Source organism: Oncorhynchus nerka, linkage group LG22 (assembly GCF_034236695.1).
Source record: "Oncorhynchus nerka isolate Pitt River linkage group LG22, Oner_Uvic_2.0, whole genome shotgun sequence".
In the NCBI taxonomy this organism is placed as follows: domain Eukaryota; kingdom Metazoa; phylum Chordata; class Actinopteri; order Salmoniformes; family Salmonidae; genus Oncorhynchus; species Oncorhynchus nerka.
In genome coordinates this window covers 26,347,683-26,364,881 of record NC_088417.1, presented here as the reverse complement: position 1 = coordinate 26,364,881, position 17,199 = coordinate 26,347,683, and the positions used below count along the sequence as shown (strand labels likewise).

Below are 17,199 nucleotides of genomic sequence, written 5' to 3'. Positions count from 1 at the left end.
TACTGGCCACCATTACTGTGGTTACATGTTCAGTATATGTATTGACCAGCAAACCCACTGCAGCCTACCTCACTAACTCACTCTCCATCCCTGCTTTGGACAATTAATAGCATGACTCTCGTACTTTGCCCTTTTCCTTTATGGTTGATATTAACGACGAAATGAGATATTATCTGTCTCTCTTCTATTGTTAAATACTGTGGAAAATTTTTTAAAAAATAGGGAAAATAAGTACTTAGAACTACCAATTATTGTAGATAAATATTAAAGAAAAGGGCAAACACAACACTGGACTGAACCCCCTAATTGTCAAACTAATAATAATGTACAACAATATAGAAGATACATGACTAGAGATTATGCAATATGGGTGTATATCCACTGCATGTTTCTTAGGTGTGTAATTGACATGACCAAGGAGCTATTGCAAATTTGAAACTATGAAAAATGTACGTTACACTGTATGATTTTACAGTACACAAACAAGAGTGTGCAATATAGAAGGGCAGTCAGCGGATATTAGGTCACATGACCAAGGAGCTATTGAAATTCTAAATGTTGAAAAATTCATGTAAAACCACGTGAGATGAAAATGGACAAACTAAAGGGTGTGCAATGTGTAGGCCCACTGAGTGGACATTCTGAACCTTGTTTAAAGTCACCAGGTCACATGACCAAGGAGGTATTGAAATTCTACATTTTAATTTTTTGGGTGTAAAACCATGTGAGATAAAAGTGGACAAACTAAAGGGTGTGCAATATGGAAGGGTAGACAGTGAACATTCTGAACCTTGTTTGAAGTCACTAGGTCACATGACCATGGAGCTATTGAAATTCTACATTTTGAAAAATTATTTAAATTTTTTTTAAATTCTTGTGAGATTGAAAATGGACAAACTAAAGGGTGTGCGTCTATGCCATCGGGTTAGCTACAACCAGTTTTGAAAGTGTTTGGAGTAATGGTTTAAAATGGTTTTTGTCACTATGTTGACGGTTCCTAACTGCTGTTGGTGGACGTGAGGAAAACTACAGGCGAATATCCCACCTGAAACTGTCTTTTCCTCTTGTGTTCCATGCCTCGTTTCATGAAGATAATCAGTCACCCATACATATCTTAAGCACCTATATATGGTATTCGCAATGTATGGTAGCGTTTGCATGACTTGCAACTACTGGTAGAGATACTGACCTGGGTATCTTGGTTACTGCCCTGCCCAACGAGGGTGCCTGATCTGTGGGCTTCAGAAGAGGAACAGCTCCCTGCTTTAAGGGCCTGTTATAAACAAACCCCTTCAAATGCTGCACAGACTGGCTGTGTTGTCTGAGAAGCAGCTTGCAACTGGACTGCATGGATCTGATGAGCAAACATGAAGGTGAGCCATTTAGAACTATAGGCTACTGCAGATGTGGTATTGAATGAGATACTATAACACTAGTTAGAAATATCTGGTGTGACAGGCCTTTATCACTGCCAAATATTGTGAACAGACAAACTAGTATCCTTTGCAAATGAATATTTTTTTTCTTGATTTGATGTTTTCTATTGCATTGACACATTTGTTCAATCATTCCCATGTAATTGGTTGTAGGACTTATATTCGTGTTCGTGGGGTTTCCTTATCTCACGTTGACGTTTCACTACAGGCCTTATGGCTGCAGCAACTTTGTCTGTAAAATGCCCCTATTTTGACTAAACGTAATACTTGCAAGACAAGGTGGGATCTTTTTTGTCGCTGAAATGGATTATGCGACAATTGCGGTGGCAACGCTTTTGTGCTGATTTGTTCATATAAAAACCATCACGCGATGTTTCATGTTACCACGTGGAAAAACATGCAGCGTTTATAGACAGATGGAATACATTATAAACTTTATAACTTATTTCGTGACTTAATTTATGGTGGTTAGGTGCACGGCGATGAGCTTCATGCACATTTCCACTAAATATCGAGGGTGGGCTATTTGAATTATGCTGGTGACATCGGTGCTTGGCTACCAATAATAAAATAGAAGTGATCTGGCGTTTATCTAGCCGGCTGATGGCGATATTGAGTCGTTTCATTTGATTGTCCAAGTGAATGCATGCAGATGGCTATACACTTGTATCCGCTGTGGATCGGTTCGTGAATAAACAGTCTTCATTCAGGCTCCAAAGACATATATTTCCTCCTAAATTCGATTGAATGAAAAGGCGGAAAAATACTGAAAATATTACTACTTGGTGATACAACATTTTCCACCAGCATGTGAAAAATGCCTAGTCCCGGATATTACGTTCAGTCAATCAGGTTGCTGAAGTCTGTTGTTTACCCCTGGCTGAACTAGGGAAGCATTAGCCATAGCATGGTGATGGAAAATGGTGCTTTATAAAGAACGTATGCATATTTCCCCTTTTTTAAATATATTTTTGTCTTCTCGCCATTAAATCGAGTTAAGGAGGTAATCGTCATCTTTGCAGCATGAATAGAGAATGGTTTATGTACAAACCGGTCCACAGGGGAAACGAGTGTATAGCTCATATGCATGCATTCCCTTTGTGTAGTAAGATAAGACAACTTAATATCGCTATCTGCCAGCCTTTTTATCCATATCAGTTTTTGTGACAAAACCATTGGTAGAGGTGAAAATGTGATGGAACTCAATTTAGATTTTTTTATTGCATACATGGGAACTTAACCACAAAAGTGTGTATGTATTTATTTATTTATTATAATATTTTTTTGTAATTATTATAATAAAATAAAAATGCTCTTACTGCACCTGGTATTCCCATGTGGTCATCGTACCAGTACTAACATGTTTTTTTTAACCCGTTTTCTCCCCGAATTTGATCCCTTTGCTCATCTCTGCAACTCCTGAATGGGCCCGGGGAGGTGAACGTCGAGCCATGTGTCCATCGAAACATGACCCACCTGGTCGCCTACTTCTTATCACACTGCTCGCTTCAGCCGCACCAATGTGTCAGAGGAAACACAGTTCAACTGACGACCGGAGTCAGCTTGTAGGCGCCGGCCCTGTCACAAGGAGTCGCTAGAGCATGATGAGCCAACAAAAGCCCCACCGGTCAAACCATTCACTACCCCGGACGGTACTGGGCCAATTGTTCGCAGACCAATGGGGCTCCCGGTCACAGCCGGGTTGTGCGGTGCAGTGCTTTTGACCGCTGCGCCACCCAGGACCAAAAGTTTTTTTTAATGTATACTGCTTTATCACTCACTGCCTTTTATACACAACAAGTCAGTGTTGATGAACACACCTCTGGAGGGAACATTTGCATATCGTTTTTATTCAGATTTTAGAATATTCACATGAAAATCTCTTTCGCCAGTTGGATGGAAATCTAGGTATTGTAATCAATTAATCATTCACTTGTGTCATTGCTTCCACCAGGTAAAAGCTAAACTATGTGGCTGCCTGTTGGCTCTGGGTCTTGGAGTAGGCCTCTCCCAGTACCCGTCTAAAAGTCACACAAAGCATCACATCCAGCAGGGCAGGTCAACCATAGTCCACCTGTTTGAGTGGCGCTGGAATGACATAGCTGAAGAGTGTGAGCGATATCTGGGACCCAATGGATTTGATGGAGTGCAGGTAGGCTCATGTGTTTTTCTACCAGGCAACAGTACAGTCAAATCACATTGTATTTCTGTTGGAAGACCGCTTCTACTTTTAAAGTCTATTACACCATTTAGGTATAAGATCTGATGACCCAGCCTCCACTGTTAACACTACTGATAATATAGATAATATGTACATACAGTATAGATGCACATCAATGGAGGCTGCTGAGGGGAGGACTGCTCATAATAATGGCTGGAATGGAGTCAATGGAATAGTATCAACCACTTGTGTTTGGTACCATTCCGTTAACTCCATTCCAAACATTATGATAAGCCGCCCTCCCTTCAGTAGCCTCCACCGCTGGAATGGAATAAATGGAACAGTATCGAACACATCAAACATGGAAACCACGTTTGACTCCGTTCCATTAATTCCATTCCAGCCATTACAGTGAGCCCGCCCCCCAATAGCTCCTCTCACCAGCCTCCACTGATGCACATGCACAGTAGGTATTCCTCATAGAAACTGACTGATAAGTGATACATTTTACAGACTATATTCTTCATAGAAATGTCTTGTACTAGATCTCCCCTCCCAGTGAGAACGTGGTGGTGACTAAACCATGGAGACCGTGGTGGGAGAGGTACCAGCCAGTCAGCTACAACCTCTGTTCCCGCTCTGGAACCCAACAGGAGCTCCGAGACATGGTCTGCAGGTGCAACAATGTCGGGGTAATGATGATGGAACATGATTCCTTTGAATTCATTTATAGAAGGAAAAATGGACATGGTTATATACATTTTGAGAAAGATGTCTTGGCTCAATCATTTCTCATCTCATTGGTTATGCAATGGGTTATTGCATAATGGGTTATTGCTTGAGAGAATACATCATTTAACTCATTTTCTCCGAGAGGGATGTACCAAATTTCTGTTTTAATTGTTAAGGAAGGAACAGGACTGCCTACAGATACTGCATGCATTTTGACCTCATTGTGTAAATATATTTGAATAGTGTGAACGAGAGCCTTAAATTAAGACACAACATGTAGTATTCACACCCTCTGACTTTTTCCACATTTTGTTGTGTTACAGCCTGAATTTAAAATGGATTAAATTGAGATTTTGTGTCACTAACCTACACACAATACCCCATAATGTCAAAATTGAATTATGTTTTTAGATTTTCTTTTACAAATTAATTAAAAATAAAAAGCAGAAATTAGTCAATAAGTATTCAACCCATTTGTTAAGGCAAGCCTAAATAAGTTCAGGAGTAAAAATTTGCTTAACAAGTAAAGTAAGTTACATGGACTGTAATAATAGTACTTAACAGGATATTTGAATGGCTACCTCATCTCTGTACTTCACACATACAACTATCTGTAAGGTCCCTCAGTCGAGCAGTGAATTTTAAACACAGATTCAACCACAATGGCCAGGGAGGTTTTCCAATGCCTCGCAAGGAAGGGCACCTACTGGAAAGAAGGGCACCCATTGGTACAGTAGATGGGTAAAACAGACATTGAATATCCCTTTGAGGATGGTGACCTTATTATTTACACTTTGGATGGTATATCAATACCCCCAGTTAATACAAAGACACAGGTGCCCTTCCGAACTCCGTTGTCGGAGAGGAAGGAAACCGCTCAGGGATTTCACCATGAGACCAATGGTGATTTGAAAGAGTTTAACTCTTGGAACCACCCATCCCGGACCCGGGATAATTGTCATCAACTACGCTAAATAGCATAGCGCAACGGTCAAATAATCTTACTAGAAAATATTCATATTCATGAAATCACAAGTGAAATATAGCGAAACACAGCTTAGCCTTTTGTTAATCACCCTGTCGTCTCAGATTTTGAAATTATGCTTTAGCGAAAACAATACAAGCGTTTGTGTAAGTTTATCGATATACCAACAAAACATTATGTACACCTAGCGGCAGGTAACTTTGTCACGAAAATCAGAAAAGCAATCAAATTAATAATTTACCTTTGATCTTCGGATGTTTTCACTCACGAGACTCCCAGTTAGACAGCAAATGTTCCTTTTGTTCCATAAAGATATTTTTTATATCCAAATACCTCCGTTAGTTTGATGCGTTATGCCCAGGAATCCACCGGAAATAGCGGTCACGACAAAAATTCCAAATAATATCGACAGAAACATGTCAAACGTTTTTTATAATCAATCCTCAAGGTGTTTTTCAAATATCTATTCGATAATATATCAACCGAGACAGTTGGCTTTTCACTAGGACCGGGAGGAAAAATGGCTACATCTCTGTTTTGCGCAAAAATCACACTGAGAGCCAACAACTGACCACTTACGCAATGTGGAAGTTTACGCTCATTCTTCAAAATAAAGGCCTGAAACTACGTCTAAAGGCTGTAGACACCTTAGGGAAGCCACAGAAAAAGGAATCTGGTTGATATCCCTTTCAATGGTCAATAGGGATGCATAGGAACACAGAGGTTTCAAAATAAGAGTCACTTCTTGATTGGATTTTTCTCAGGCTTTCGCCTGCAATATCAGTTTTGTTATACTCACAGACAATATTTTTACAGTTTTGGAAACTTTATCCCAAGCTGTCAATTATATGCATATTCTAGCATCTGGTCCTGAGAAATAGGCCGTTTACTTTGGGAACGTTATTTTTCCAAAAATAAAAATAGTGCCCTCTAGCTTCAAGAGGTTGTGATAAGAGAGAACTGAGGATGGATCAACACAATTATAGTTACTCCACAACACTAACTAAATGACGGAGTGAAACAAAGGAAGCCTGTACAGAATTTTCAAAAATCCAAAACTTAAATATTTTTTGCAACAAGGCACTAAAGTAAAACTGCAAAGAAATTAACTTTATCCTCAATACAAAGAGTTATGTTTGGGGCAAATCCAACACATCACTGAGTACCATTCTTCATATTTTCAAGTTTGGTTGGGGCTGCATCATTTTATGTGTATGCTTTTCATTAGCAAGGAATAGGGAGGTTTTTTTTGATAAAAAGAAACAGAATAGAGCTAAGCACAGGCAAAATCCTAGAGGAAAACCTGGTTTTGTGTGCTTTCAACAGACACTAGAAGACAAATTCACCTTTCAGCAGGACAATAACCTAAAACACAAGGCCGTATACAGTTGAAGTCAGAAGTTTACATACACCTTAGCCAAATACATTTAAACTCAGTTTTTCACAATTCCTGACATTTAATCCTAGTAAAAATTCCATGTCTTAGGTCATTTAGGATCACCACTTTATTTTAAGAATCTGAAATGTTAGAATAATAGTAGAGAGAGTGATTTATTTCAGCTTTTATTTATTTCATTACATTCCCAGTGGGTCAGAACTTTACATACACACAATTAGTATTTGGTAGCATTGCCTATAAATTGTTTAACTTGGGTCAAACATTTCGGGTAGCCTTCCACAAGCTTCCCACAATAAGTTGGGTGAATTTTGGCCCATTCCTCCTGACAGAGCTGGTGTAACTGAGTCAGGTTTGTTGGCCTCCTTGCTCACACACTATTTTTCAGTTCTGCCCACACATTTTCTATAGGATTGAGGTCAGGGCTTTGTGATGGCCAGCCCAATACTTTGACTTTGTTGTCCTTAAGCCATTTTGCCACAACTTTGTAAGTATGCTTGGGGTCATTGTCCATTTGGAAGACCCATTTGCAACCAAGCTTTAACTTCCTGACTGATGTCTTGAGATGTTGCTTCAATATATCCACATAGTTTTCCTACCTCATGATACTTTGTGAAGTGCACCAGTCCCCCCTGCAGCAAAGCACCCCCTCAACATGAGGGGGTGCTTCACAATTCGGATGGTGTTCTTCAGCTTGCAAGCCTCTCCCTTTTTCCGCCAAACATAACGAAGGTCATTATGTCCAAACAGTTATTTTTTTGTTTCATCAGACCAGAGGACATTTCTCCAAAAAGTACGATCTTTGTCCCCATGTGCAGCTGCAAACCGCAGTCTGGCTTTTTTTATGGTGGTTTTGGAGCATTGGCTTCTTCCTTGCTAATCAGCGTTTCAGGTTATGTCGATATAGGACTCGTTTTTCTGGACTTTTCGCACCTAAGTACATTCATCCCTAGGAGACAGAACGCGTCTCCTTCCTGAGTGGTATGACGGCTGCGTGGTCCCATGGTGTTTAAACTGGCTTACTATTGTTTGTACAGATGAACGTGGTATCTTCAGGCATTTGGAAATTGCTCCCAAGGATGAACCAGACTTGTGGAGGTCTACAATTTTTTTTCTGAAGTCTTGGCTGATTTCTTTTAATTTTCCCATGATGTCAAGCAAAGAGGCACTGAGTTTGAAGGTGTTGTCAAATGTTGTCAATTAGCCTATCAGAAGCTTCTAAAGCCAGAATTTTCTAGAATTTTCCAAGCTGTTTAAGTAAACTTAGTGTATGTAAACTTCTGTCCCACTGGAATTGTGATACAGTGAATTATAAGTGAAATATTCTGTCTGTAAACAATTGTTGAAGAAATTACTTGTGTCATGCACAAGGTAGATGTCCTAACCAACTTGCCAAAACTATAGTTCGTTAACAAGTTTTAATGACTCCAACCTAAGTGTATGTAAACTTCCAACTTCAACTAAATACACTGGAGTTGCTTACCAAAACGTCATGAATTTTTCCTGAGTGGTCTAGTTACAGTTTTGATTGAAATCGGCTTGAAAATATATGGCAAGACTTGGAAATGACTGCCTAGCAATGATCAACAACCAACTTGACAGTGCTTGAAGAATTTGAAAAAAAATTGTGGAAATGATTTACCCAGACTTACCCAGAAAGACTGACCGCTATAATCGCTGCCAAAGGTTATTTAAACATGTATAGACTCCGGGGTGTGAATACTTATGCAAATGAGCTATTTATGTATATTAATTTTTCCAAACATTTGCAAAAGTGTCTAAAACATGTTTTCACTCCGTCATTATGGGGTATTCTGTGTAGCTGGGTGAGAATTTGTATTTACACTGAGTAATAATATAAATGCAACAATTTCAATGATTTTATTGAGTTACAGTTCATAAAAGGAAATCGGTCAATTGAAATATATTCATTAGGCCCTAATCTATAAATTTCACATGACTGGGAATACTGATATGCATCTGTTGGCAACAGATACCAGAAAACCAGTTAGTATCAGGTGTGACCACCATTTGCCTCATGCAGCGTGACACATCTCCTTTCGCATAGAGTTGATCAGGCTGTTGATTGTGGCCTGTGGAATGTTGTCCCGATCCTCTCCAATGGCCGTGCGAAGTTGCTGGATATTGGCAGGAACTGGAATACACGTAAATCCAAAGCCTCCAAAACGGGTGACATTTCTGGTGAGTATGTAGACCATGGAAGAACTGGGACATTTTTAGCTTCCAGGAATTGTGTACAAATCCTTGTGACATGGTGAAAAATTAGGTGACGGCGTTGAATGAATGGCACGACATTGGACCTCAGGATCTCATCACGTTATCTCTGTGAATTCAAATTTCCATAATTGTGTTCGTTGTCCCTAGCTTATGCCTGCCCATATCCAGGGTTGGGTGGGTTACTTTCTAAATGTAATCTGTTAGTTACTAGTTACCTGTCCAAAATTAGAATCAGTAACGTAACCTTTGGATTACCCAAACTCATTAATGTAATCTGATTACATTCAGTAACTTTTAGATTACTTTCCCCTTAAGAGACAAGAAGAAGACAAAAATGTATGTCACCAATTAAACAACATCTATTGCAGGATACATTAATGTTAAAGTTCATATAGCAGGCCATATATGGATGTTACATTTTACTTTATGGGTTGGTTATGTAGGCTTCTTCTAACCCATCGCTTTGTACTACATATAATAATACGATTCAATTATATCTTTACATTAAAAACCAAAGTCTTTCAGAATTCCAGTCATTCCAATAAATGTTGTACCCCATGATCTTCAAAAATAGGACTTGGAAATATGGAAGTATACATTAGCCAAATTGTTTTACCTGAGCATAACCCCAGAGCTAAGGACTTATTAGCCAGGCCTACTCTGTTTATGATTTTGTTGTTATGGAGGACTGATTGGGCTCATCGATTTGAGTTGAAAAATAATTGTTGTGCTCATGGAATGGCATGCTTTGAGCACGACTGCAAAGGGCTATTTACATGTTAAAAATGAATGCCATATGCTGTATTTGCTATAGGCTTATTGTTTACCTTTTTGTTGGTGATACTTTGATATCTTGATAATGCACCTATTTAAAGGGCACATTTAAAGATGAAGCAATAACAAAACGGTCAACCCGCCTCTGTTTTGGTAAAACGCTGAGGAATGGGCCTGGAGAAATGTAACCACTCTCAGATGAATAGACAGAGCTATGGATGCAAGGACTGACCTTCCATTATATCAAAATTATGGTTTTAACCAAGTTATGAGGCTATACATTGTTTGTTTACATTTACAATGTTTACAAACATGTGTAATATATATATTTGTGTAATATACAAACATGTGTAATATATATATTTATTTATTACAGTACCATTCAAAAGTTTGGACACACCTACTCATTCAAGGATTTTTCTTTATTTGTGCTATTTTCTACATTGTAGAATAATAGTGAAGACATCAAAACTATGAAATAGCACATTTGGAATCATGTAGTAACCAAAAAAGTGTTAAACAAATCCAAATATATTTTAGATTCTTCAAAGTAGCCAAATGATAGTCCCACTAAGCGCAAACCAAATGGGATGGCAGTTAGAATGCTGTGGTAGCCATGCTGGTTAAGAGTGCCTTGAGTTCTAAATAAATCACTGGCAGTGTCACCAGCAAAGCACCATCACACCACTACCTCCATGCTTCACAGTTGGAACCACACATGCAGAGATCATTCGTTCACCTATTCTCGGTCTCACAAAGACACGATGGTTGGAACCAAGTCTCCTCTGAACAGTTGATGTTGAGATGAGTCTGTTACTTGAACTCACTGGAGAATTTATTTGGGCTGCAAACAGAGGTGCAGTTAACTCTAATGAACTTATCCTCTGCAGCAGAAGTAACTCTGGCTCTTCCTTTCCTGTGGCGGTCCTCATGAGAGCCAGTTTCCTCGTAGTGCTTGATGGTTTTTGCGACTGCACCGGATTGACTGACCTTCATGTCTTCAAGTAATGATGGACTGTCATTTCGCTTTGCTTATTTTAGCTGTTCTTGCCCTAATATGGACTTGGTCTTTTACCAAGTAGGGATATCTTCTGTATACCACCCCTACCTTGTCACAACACAACTGATTAGCTCAAACGCATTAAGAATGAAATAAATTTCACAAATGGACTTTTATCAAGGCACCCCTGTTTATTGAAATGCATTCTAGGTGACTACCTCATGACGCTAGATTGAGAGAATGCCAAGAGTGTGCAAAGCTGTCAGGATGGCTACTTTGAAGAATCTCAAATATAAAATATATTTGAATGTGTTTAACACTTTTTTTGGTTACTACATAAGTCCATGTGTGTTATTTCATAGTTTAGATGTCTTCGCTATTGTTCACAATGTACAAAATAGTACAAATAAAGAAAAACCCTGGTATGAGTAGGTATGTCCAAACTTTTGGCTGGTACTGTGTATATATATCATTTATAATTCCAAAAATGGATGTAGCAACTACAGATGGCCCTTTTTAAGTCTATCAAAAGTGTGAGTTCGAGCATGTGTCCATTACGTCTATGGATGTATTTGTTTAATCATCATGAATTAGATTGCGTAATAAAAGCCCTACTTTTATTTCGTAGTCTGGGATCCGCATATCTGCAGCTGTTGCAAGAGCGCATTTTTTCAACGGCTGTCCACTGGTTTCAAAAACAATGATCGATAGGCACTTTACATTTCTTGAATTCAACCATTATTGGGTTTAAATACACATTTACATTTATGAACAGCCATCCACAACAACCACAATCCGTAAGGCGCATATCATAACCCCACCGCCACCACGGGGCACTCTGTTCACAACGTTGACATCAGCAAACCGCTCGCCCACACAACGCCATACACACTGTCTGCCATCTGCCAGTTGAAACCGGAATTCATCCAGCATGCCAGTGGCGAAGGTGAGCATTTGCCCACTGACGTCGGTTACGAAGCAGAACTGCAGTCAGGTCAAGACCCTGGTGAGGATGACGAGTATGCTGAGTATTTATGTGTAGAAATTCTTCGGTTGTGCAAAACCCACAGTTTCATCAGCTGTCCGGATGTCTCAGATGATCCCGCAGGGGAAGAAGCCGGATGTGGAGGTCCTGGGCTGGCTTGGTTGCATGTAGTCTGCGTTTGTGAGACCGGTTGAGCGTACTGCCAAATTCTCTAAAGCAACATCGGAGGTGGCTTATGGTAGAGAAATTAACAATACATTATCTGGCAACAACTCTGGTGGACATTCCTGCAGTCAACATTTTTCCTTTCCTGCAGTCAACCAAATGTACGCTCCCTCAAAACGCGAGATGTCTGTGGGATTGTGTTGTGTGGCTAAACTGTGCATTTTAGAGTGGCCTTCTATTGCCCCCAGCAGAAGGTGCATTTGTTATAGTGATCATGCTGTTTTATCAGCTTCTTGATATGCCACACTTGTCAGGTGGATGGATTATCTTGGAAAATGAGAAATTCTCACTAAAAGGGATCTAACAAATGTGTGCATTTTGTGCATATGGAACATTTCTGGGATCTTATTTCAGCTCATGAAACATGGGACCAACACTTTACATGTTTCTATTTTTGTTCAGTATATTTCATCCATTTTGACTGTAACACAAGAAAATGTGGAATACGTCATTGGGTGTGGAATACTGAAGGCACTGTATAAGATATGAATAATATTTAAATATAAAGTTCTGGTGTGAATTTCAGGTATGCATGTGGATGTGAACACTTGCAGGTGGGAGCACGGCTGCACTGTACTAAATGCCTTTAGGTCTCATTGTAGGTCCATTAAAATAGCATAAACTACAGCCATGAATGGATGTGATATCCGTTTGAATAGTGAAAAACATTTGTGCATCAAGTATTAGTGTAGTTATGAACACATCTCCCTCTGCAGGTGAAGATCTATGCAGACGTGGTCATTAATCACATGTGTATGTCTGGCGCGGGCGAGGGGGAGGGCAGACACCGTTCGACCTGTGGCTCATACTTCAATGCCAGCAAGAGGGAGTTCCCATCTGTGCCCTACTCCGCTTCCCACTTCAACGATGACAAATGCACCACCAGCAGCAGAAATATTGAGACTTACCAAGACATTTATCAGGTATTATTTCAGAGAGAAAATAAGAAGCATAACTCCTTGTAAATACCACTAGACACTGATGGAGACGTATTGTGTTCTCTCTCTCTCTGCAAACCTCTTTAAAAAAATAATGTAATGGAATATAAACACAGAGATCATACACTGTATTGCTTTGGCATTTCAACCCACCAGGTGCGTAACTGTCGTCTGCTAGGTCTTCTGGATCTGGCGCAGGACAAGGAGCATGTGAGGGAGAGGATAGTGGACTACATGAACAGACTGGTGGATATGGGTATAGCAGGTTTCAGGGTGGACGCAGGTAAACACATGTGGCCTGAGGACCTGAAGAACATCTACAGCAGACTTCACAACCTCAACACCACCTGGTTCACACAGGGATCCAGACCACTCATTTACCAAGAGGTGGGAATGAGAAATGTCCATATGTTGACTTATTGTTGTCACGTTCTGACCTTAGTTCTTTTGTTTTGTCTTTTGTTTTAGTATGGTCAGGGCGTGAGTTGGGTGGGTTGTCTATGTTAGTTTGTCTATGATTTTCTATTTCTGTGTGTGGCCTGGTATGGTTCTCAATCAGAGGCAGCTGTCAATTGTTGTTCCTGATTGAGAACCATATTTAGGTAGCCTGTTTTCCATTGTGTTTTGTGGGTGGTTATTTTCAGTCTTAGTGTGTCTGCACCAGACAGAACTGTTTCGGTTGTTTCTTTGTTGTTTGTTATTCAGTGTTCAGTTTTTTCATTAATTAAGATGAACATTTACCACGCTGCGCTTTGGTCCTCACCTTCTTCCACCGACGACAGCCGTTACAATTGTACTTGTATTTAAGTAGGCTATGTATTATTTTTTGGGGGCCTGAATGGGATCAATTTTGATTGCTTCCAATATGTTTTATGTACTGTGATTTGTCCAACATGCAGGCTAGTCTAGCAAATATTTTATATATATACATATATACATGCATACTTTTTGTCATGCGTTGTGTCAATTAAACATTAATGCTGCAGATTTAGGAATTTATCGATCAGCTTCTGACACTGAAGCTGTAGGTCTACTGGGGGCACCATGTTTACTTGTGGGATTTAGCAAAAACACTACATATCCAACAGCAAAACATTCCCATTTTCTCTTCAAGGTTATCGACCTCGGTGGCGAGCCGATAAAAGCGACAGAATACTCTGGACTGGGCCTTGTCACAGAGTTCAAGTATGGTACTATGCTGGGTTCTGTCATCCGCAAGTGGAACCAAGGGAAACTCTCTGACCTCAAGTATGATCTAGCATGCCTCCCAAATGGCACCATATTCGCTATATAGTGCCCTATGCTCCCTGCTGGTCAAATCTAGTGTATTATGAATGGAATATGGTACCATTTGGGGGGGGGAAACACACATTACAACATATTGCCATGGTCTAAGTATATAAATATGGCAGATTGTATATCAGCAAATTCTCAAATATATGTTGAACCCTCAGCATTAATGACTAAAGTATATTGTCTAGGTTACTACGTAACCCTGGTTTTCTGATGGAGAGAACAAAACATCACTGATGAGAACCAGCTTGTGATACTGTGAGATTTCAGACTATTCTGAGGTGAAAATGAGCTCCTAGTCTGTTGTTTCAGGACGTGTGGTGAGAGCTGGGATCTGCTGCCCTCAGGCGAGGCATTGGTGTTTGTGGATAACCATGACAACCAGAGAGGGCACGGTGCAGGAGGGGCCTCCATCCTCACCTTCTGGGAGCCCAGGTTGGGACAAATACTGTAGAATCTGATTATAGATGTTGTATAAGTATAGACAAATTATTTCTATCATATATCCTCAGAATGTATAAAATGGCTGTGGCTTTCATGCTGGCCCATCCCTATGGAGTTACGAGAGTGATGTCAAGCTACCGGTGGGATCAACATGTTGTGGATGGGAAGGTATGCTTTTGACAGTCTAAAACTATATAAAGAAAGGTTCTGGTGACTTAAACTGTTAAACCGCAACACTTTAGATCTTAAACCTCTCACATTGTGTATGACTATGGTCAATGTGACCGCTCGCCTCACGGTTGGGCTGTTCGTCTTGCTGCCTGTCTGTCTGTCAGGACCAGAATGATTGGATAGGTCCTCCCAGCTTCCCTGACGGCTCCACCAAGCCTGTCCCCATACAGCCAGACGGCAGCTGTGGGGAGGGCTGGGTGTGTGAACACAGATGGCCCACAATCAGGTGACAGTTTACACCTCCAGATCTCAGTCAGTCAATCATGTTGAATAGTATTGTGTTGACCTACTGTAAAGGGTAACACTTTATTTGAAGGGTACTTTAACAAGGACTTCATAACACGTTCGTAAGCAATGTGTAAAGCATTCTTAAAAAAGTCTGTAAGCGTCTCAAAAATGTGGATGTTGACATAAGCATCTTATGAAAGTGTTATAGGAAGTTTTAATGTAGGTCGCTCTGGATAAGAGCGTCTGCTAAATGACTTAAATGTAAATGTAAATGTAGGTCCCCTTCGAACAAAGCGTTGTCCATCCAGTAATGTGAGTATTTTGGCCTGGTCAATGTACAGTTATTTTGTATGTGTGCTTGATGGCGATTATTATTTTGCTGAACTGCTCTCTCTCTCTCCTTGTAGAAATATGGTGATGTTCCGTAATGTTGTCGATGGAGAGCCCTTGTCTAACTGGTGGGACAATGGGGGTAACCAGATAGCTTTTGGACGAGGCAACCAAGGCTTCATAGTTATCAACAATGATAACTGGTACGTTTCACCTTATGGAAGAAGTTGTAGATAACACATTAGCATATATTTAAATGAATGCCATTAATTAATTTGTTAGAGGACATTTTGATGGTCCATTTTTGATCGGAAGAGAAGCACTGTTTGACGGAATTGACAAATACTAATAAGATCTCTGAATGGGTAAGGAAATCAATTCCATAACCTAGGAGTCATCCTACAGTACTTGTTTGTAACACTTTGAGCTATTTCCTATTATTCAGTTCCCTGGATGTGACGCTGTACACCGGCCTTCATAGAGGAACCTACTGTGATGTCATCTCCGGTCAGAGGTCAGGGGGGCGTTGCTCGGGGAAACAGGTGACCGTTGGAGGGGACGGGAGAGCACACTTCACCATCAGCGCCTCTGACCCGGACCCTGTCATAGCCATTCACACGCACTCTAAGCTAGAGTAGGAGCTAATAACACTGCGCTTTATACCACACTGTGATATTATATTTTGTGTGTCATTACTGTATTTCAAGTGGTCTTTCTGTCGAGGTTTGGAAAGATGATTAAGAAATAAGGCACGAAGGGGTGTGGTATATGGCCAACATGTGGTATATTGGCCGTATACCACAAACCCCCAAGGTGCCTTATTGCTATTGTAAACTGGTTACCAATGTAATTAGAGCAGTAAAAATGCAATGTTGTCATACCCATGGTATACGGTCTGATATACCACGGCTGTCAGCCAATCAGTATTCAAGGCTTGAACCGCCTGGATTATACTACAGTGGTGTACTGAGATACAGAAATGTCATGTGTTATTATGGCTCATATCAATTTGGGTCGTGAAATGCAAACAGCAGCTGTGTAAAAACATCATCAATGTTAATTTCATGTCAGATGTGATCATGCACTATAGATTCTGCATGACTCTTCATATGTAGCGCTAATATACATACATTTACATTCATTATATACTGTATGTATGTGTTGTCATTTGTCAAATACAATTAAATGTCCAGTTGGAAATATATCAAGTTCCGTTTTTATTTTTACTGACAACTGTCATGTATTTTTTCTAAAGCTACCTGGCCATGGCACAATGATGACAACCAGTTTTACAACCCCTCCTAATATTGCTGATGTGGCTTCACATAGTGTGTAAAGAGAACCCAGCCAACTCCAGAGAGTACTCTTGTAATCAGTTTAACCAGACTTTCCTGGAGCAAATCTGTCAATTCCAAGGTGTGCTTATTCATTATCCAACGAGTGATGGCTTTACTATGCATATTTTATGGCTTTAAACCCTGCAAGTTTCATGAAGTTGTCCAAATGAGTAGCATTTAAAACTGAAATGAAGTCATTCATTTGAATCATTTATAGTGGATGTCTCTGATAAGCATTAGCACCATGGTCATCTGTTTTTGCTTCAGGCAGGAGGTGCTTTTCAATAATGCTGCCCATTGATAAACAACTTTGTAGTCACGGAAAGAGAGAGACACACAGAGACACAGACAGATGGAGAGAGAGACACACAGAGACACAGACAGATGGAGAGAGAGAGAGAGACACAGAGACAGACAGATGGAGAGAGAGAGAGACACACACAGACAGAGAGATAGTCACAGGTAG

The 17,199-nt window shown here is 40.1% G+C and overlaps 1 protein-coding gene across 2 annotated transcripts; it reads left to right on the top strand.

Annotated features, from left to right (window-relative positions):
- The first annotated feature begins 764 nt into the window (after nt 1-764).
- Nucleotides 765-16,600, top strand: LOC115105044 (alpha-amylase-like). Of its 2 annotated transcripts, none has more exons than XM_029626581.2 (11): nt 765-1,373; nt 3,391-3,588; nt 4,143-4,289; nt 12,649-12,855; nt 13,027-13,257; nt 13,985-14,118; nt 14,476-14,598; nt 14,676-14,775; nt 14,943-15,064; nt 15,474-15,599; nt 15,842-16,600. In XM_029626581.2, exons 1-11 carry the CDS (start codon nt 1,368-1,370, stop codon nt 16,032-16,034), a joined length of 1,587 nt encoding a protein of 528 aa, XP_029482441.1. In that variant the 5' UTR covers nt 765-1,367; the 3' UTR covers nt 16,035-16,600. The 2 variants fall into 2 exon arrangements, with proteins under 2 accessions (XP_029482441.1, XP_029482440.1); XM_029626580.2 differs by lacking the exon at nt 765-1,373 and adding an exon at nt 2,402-3,088.
- The last annotated feature ends 599 nt before the right edge of the window (nt 16,601-17,199 follow it).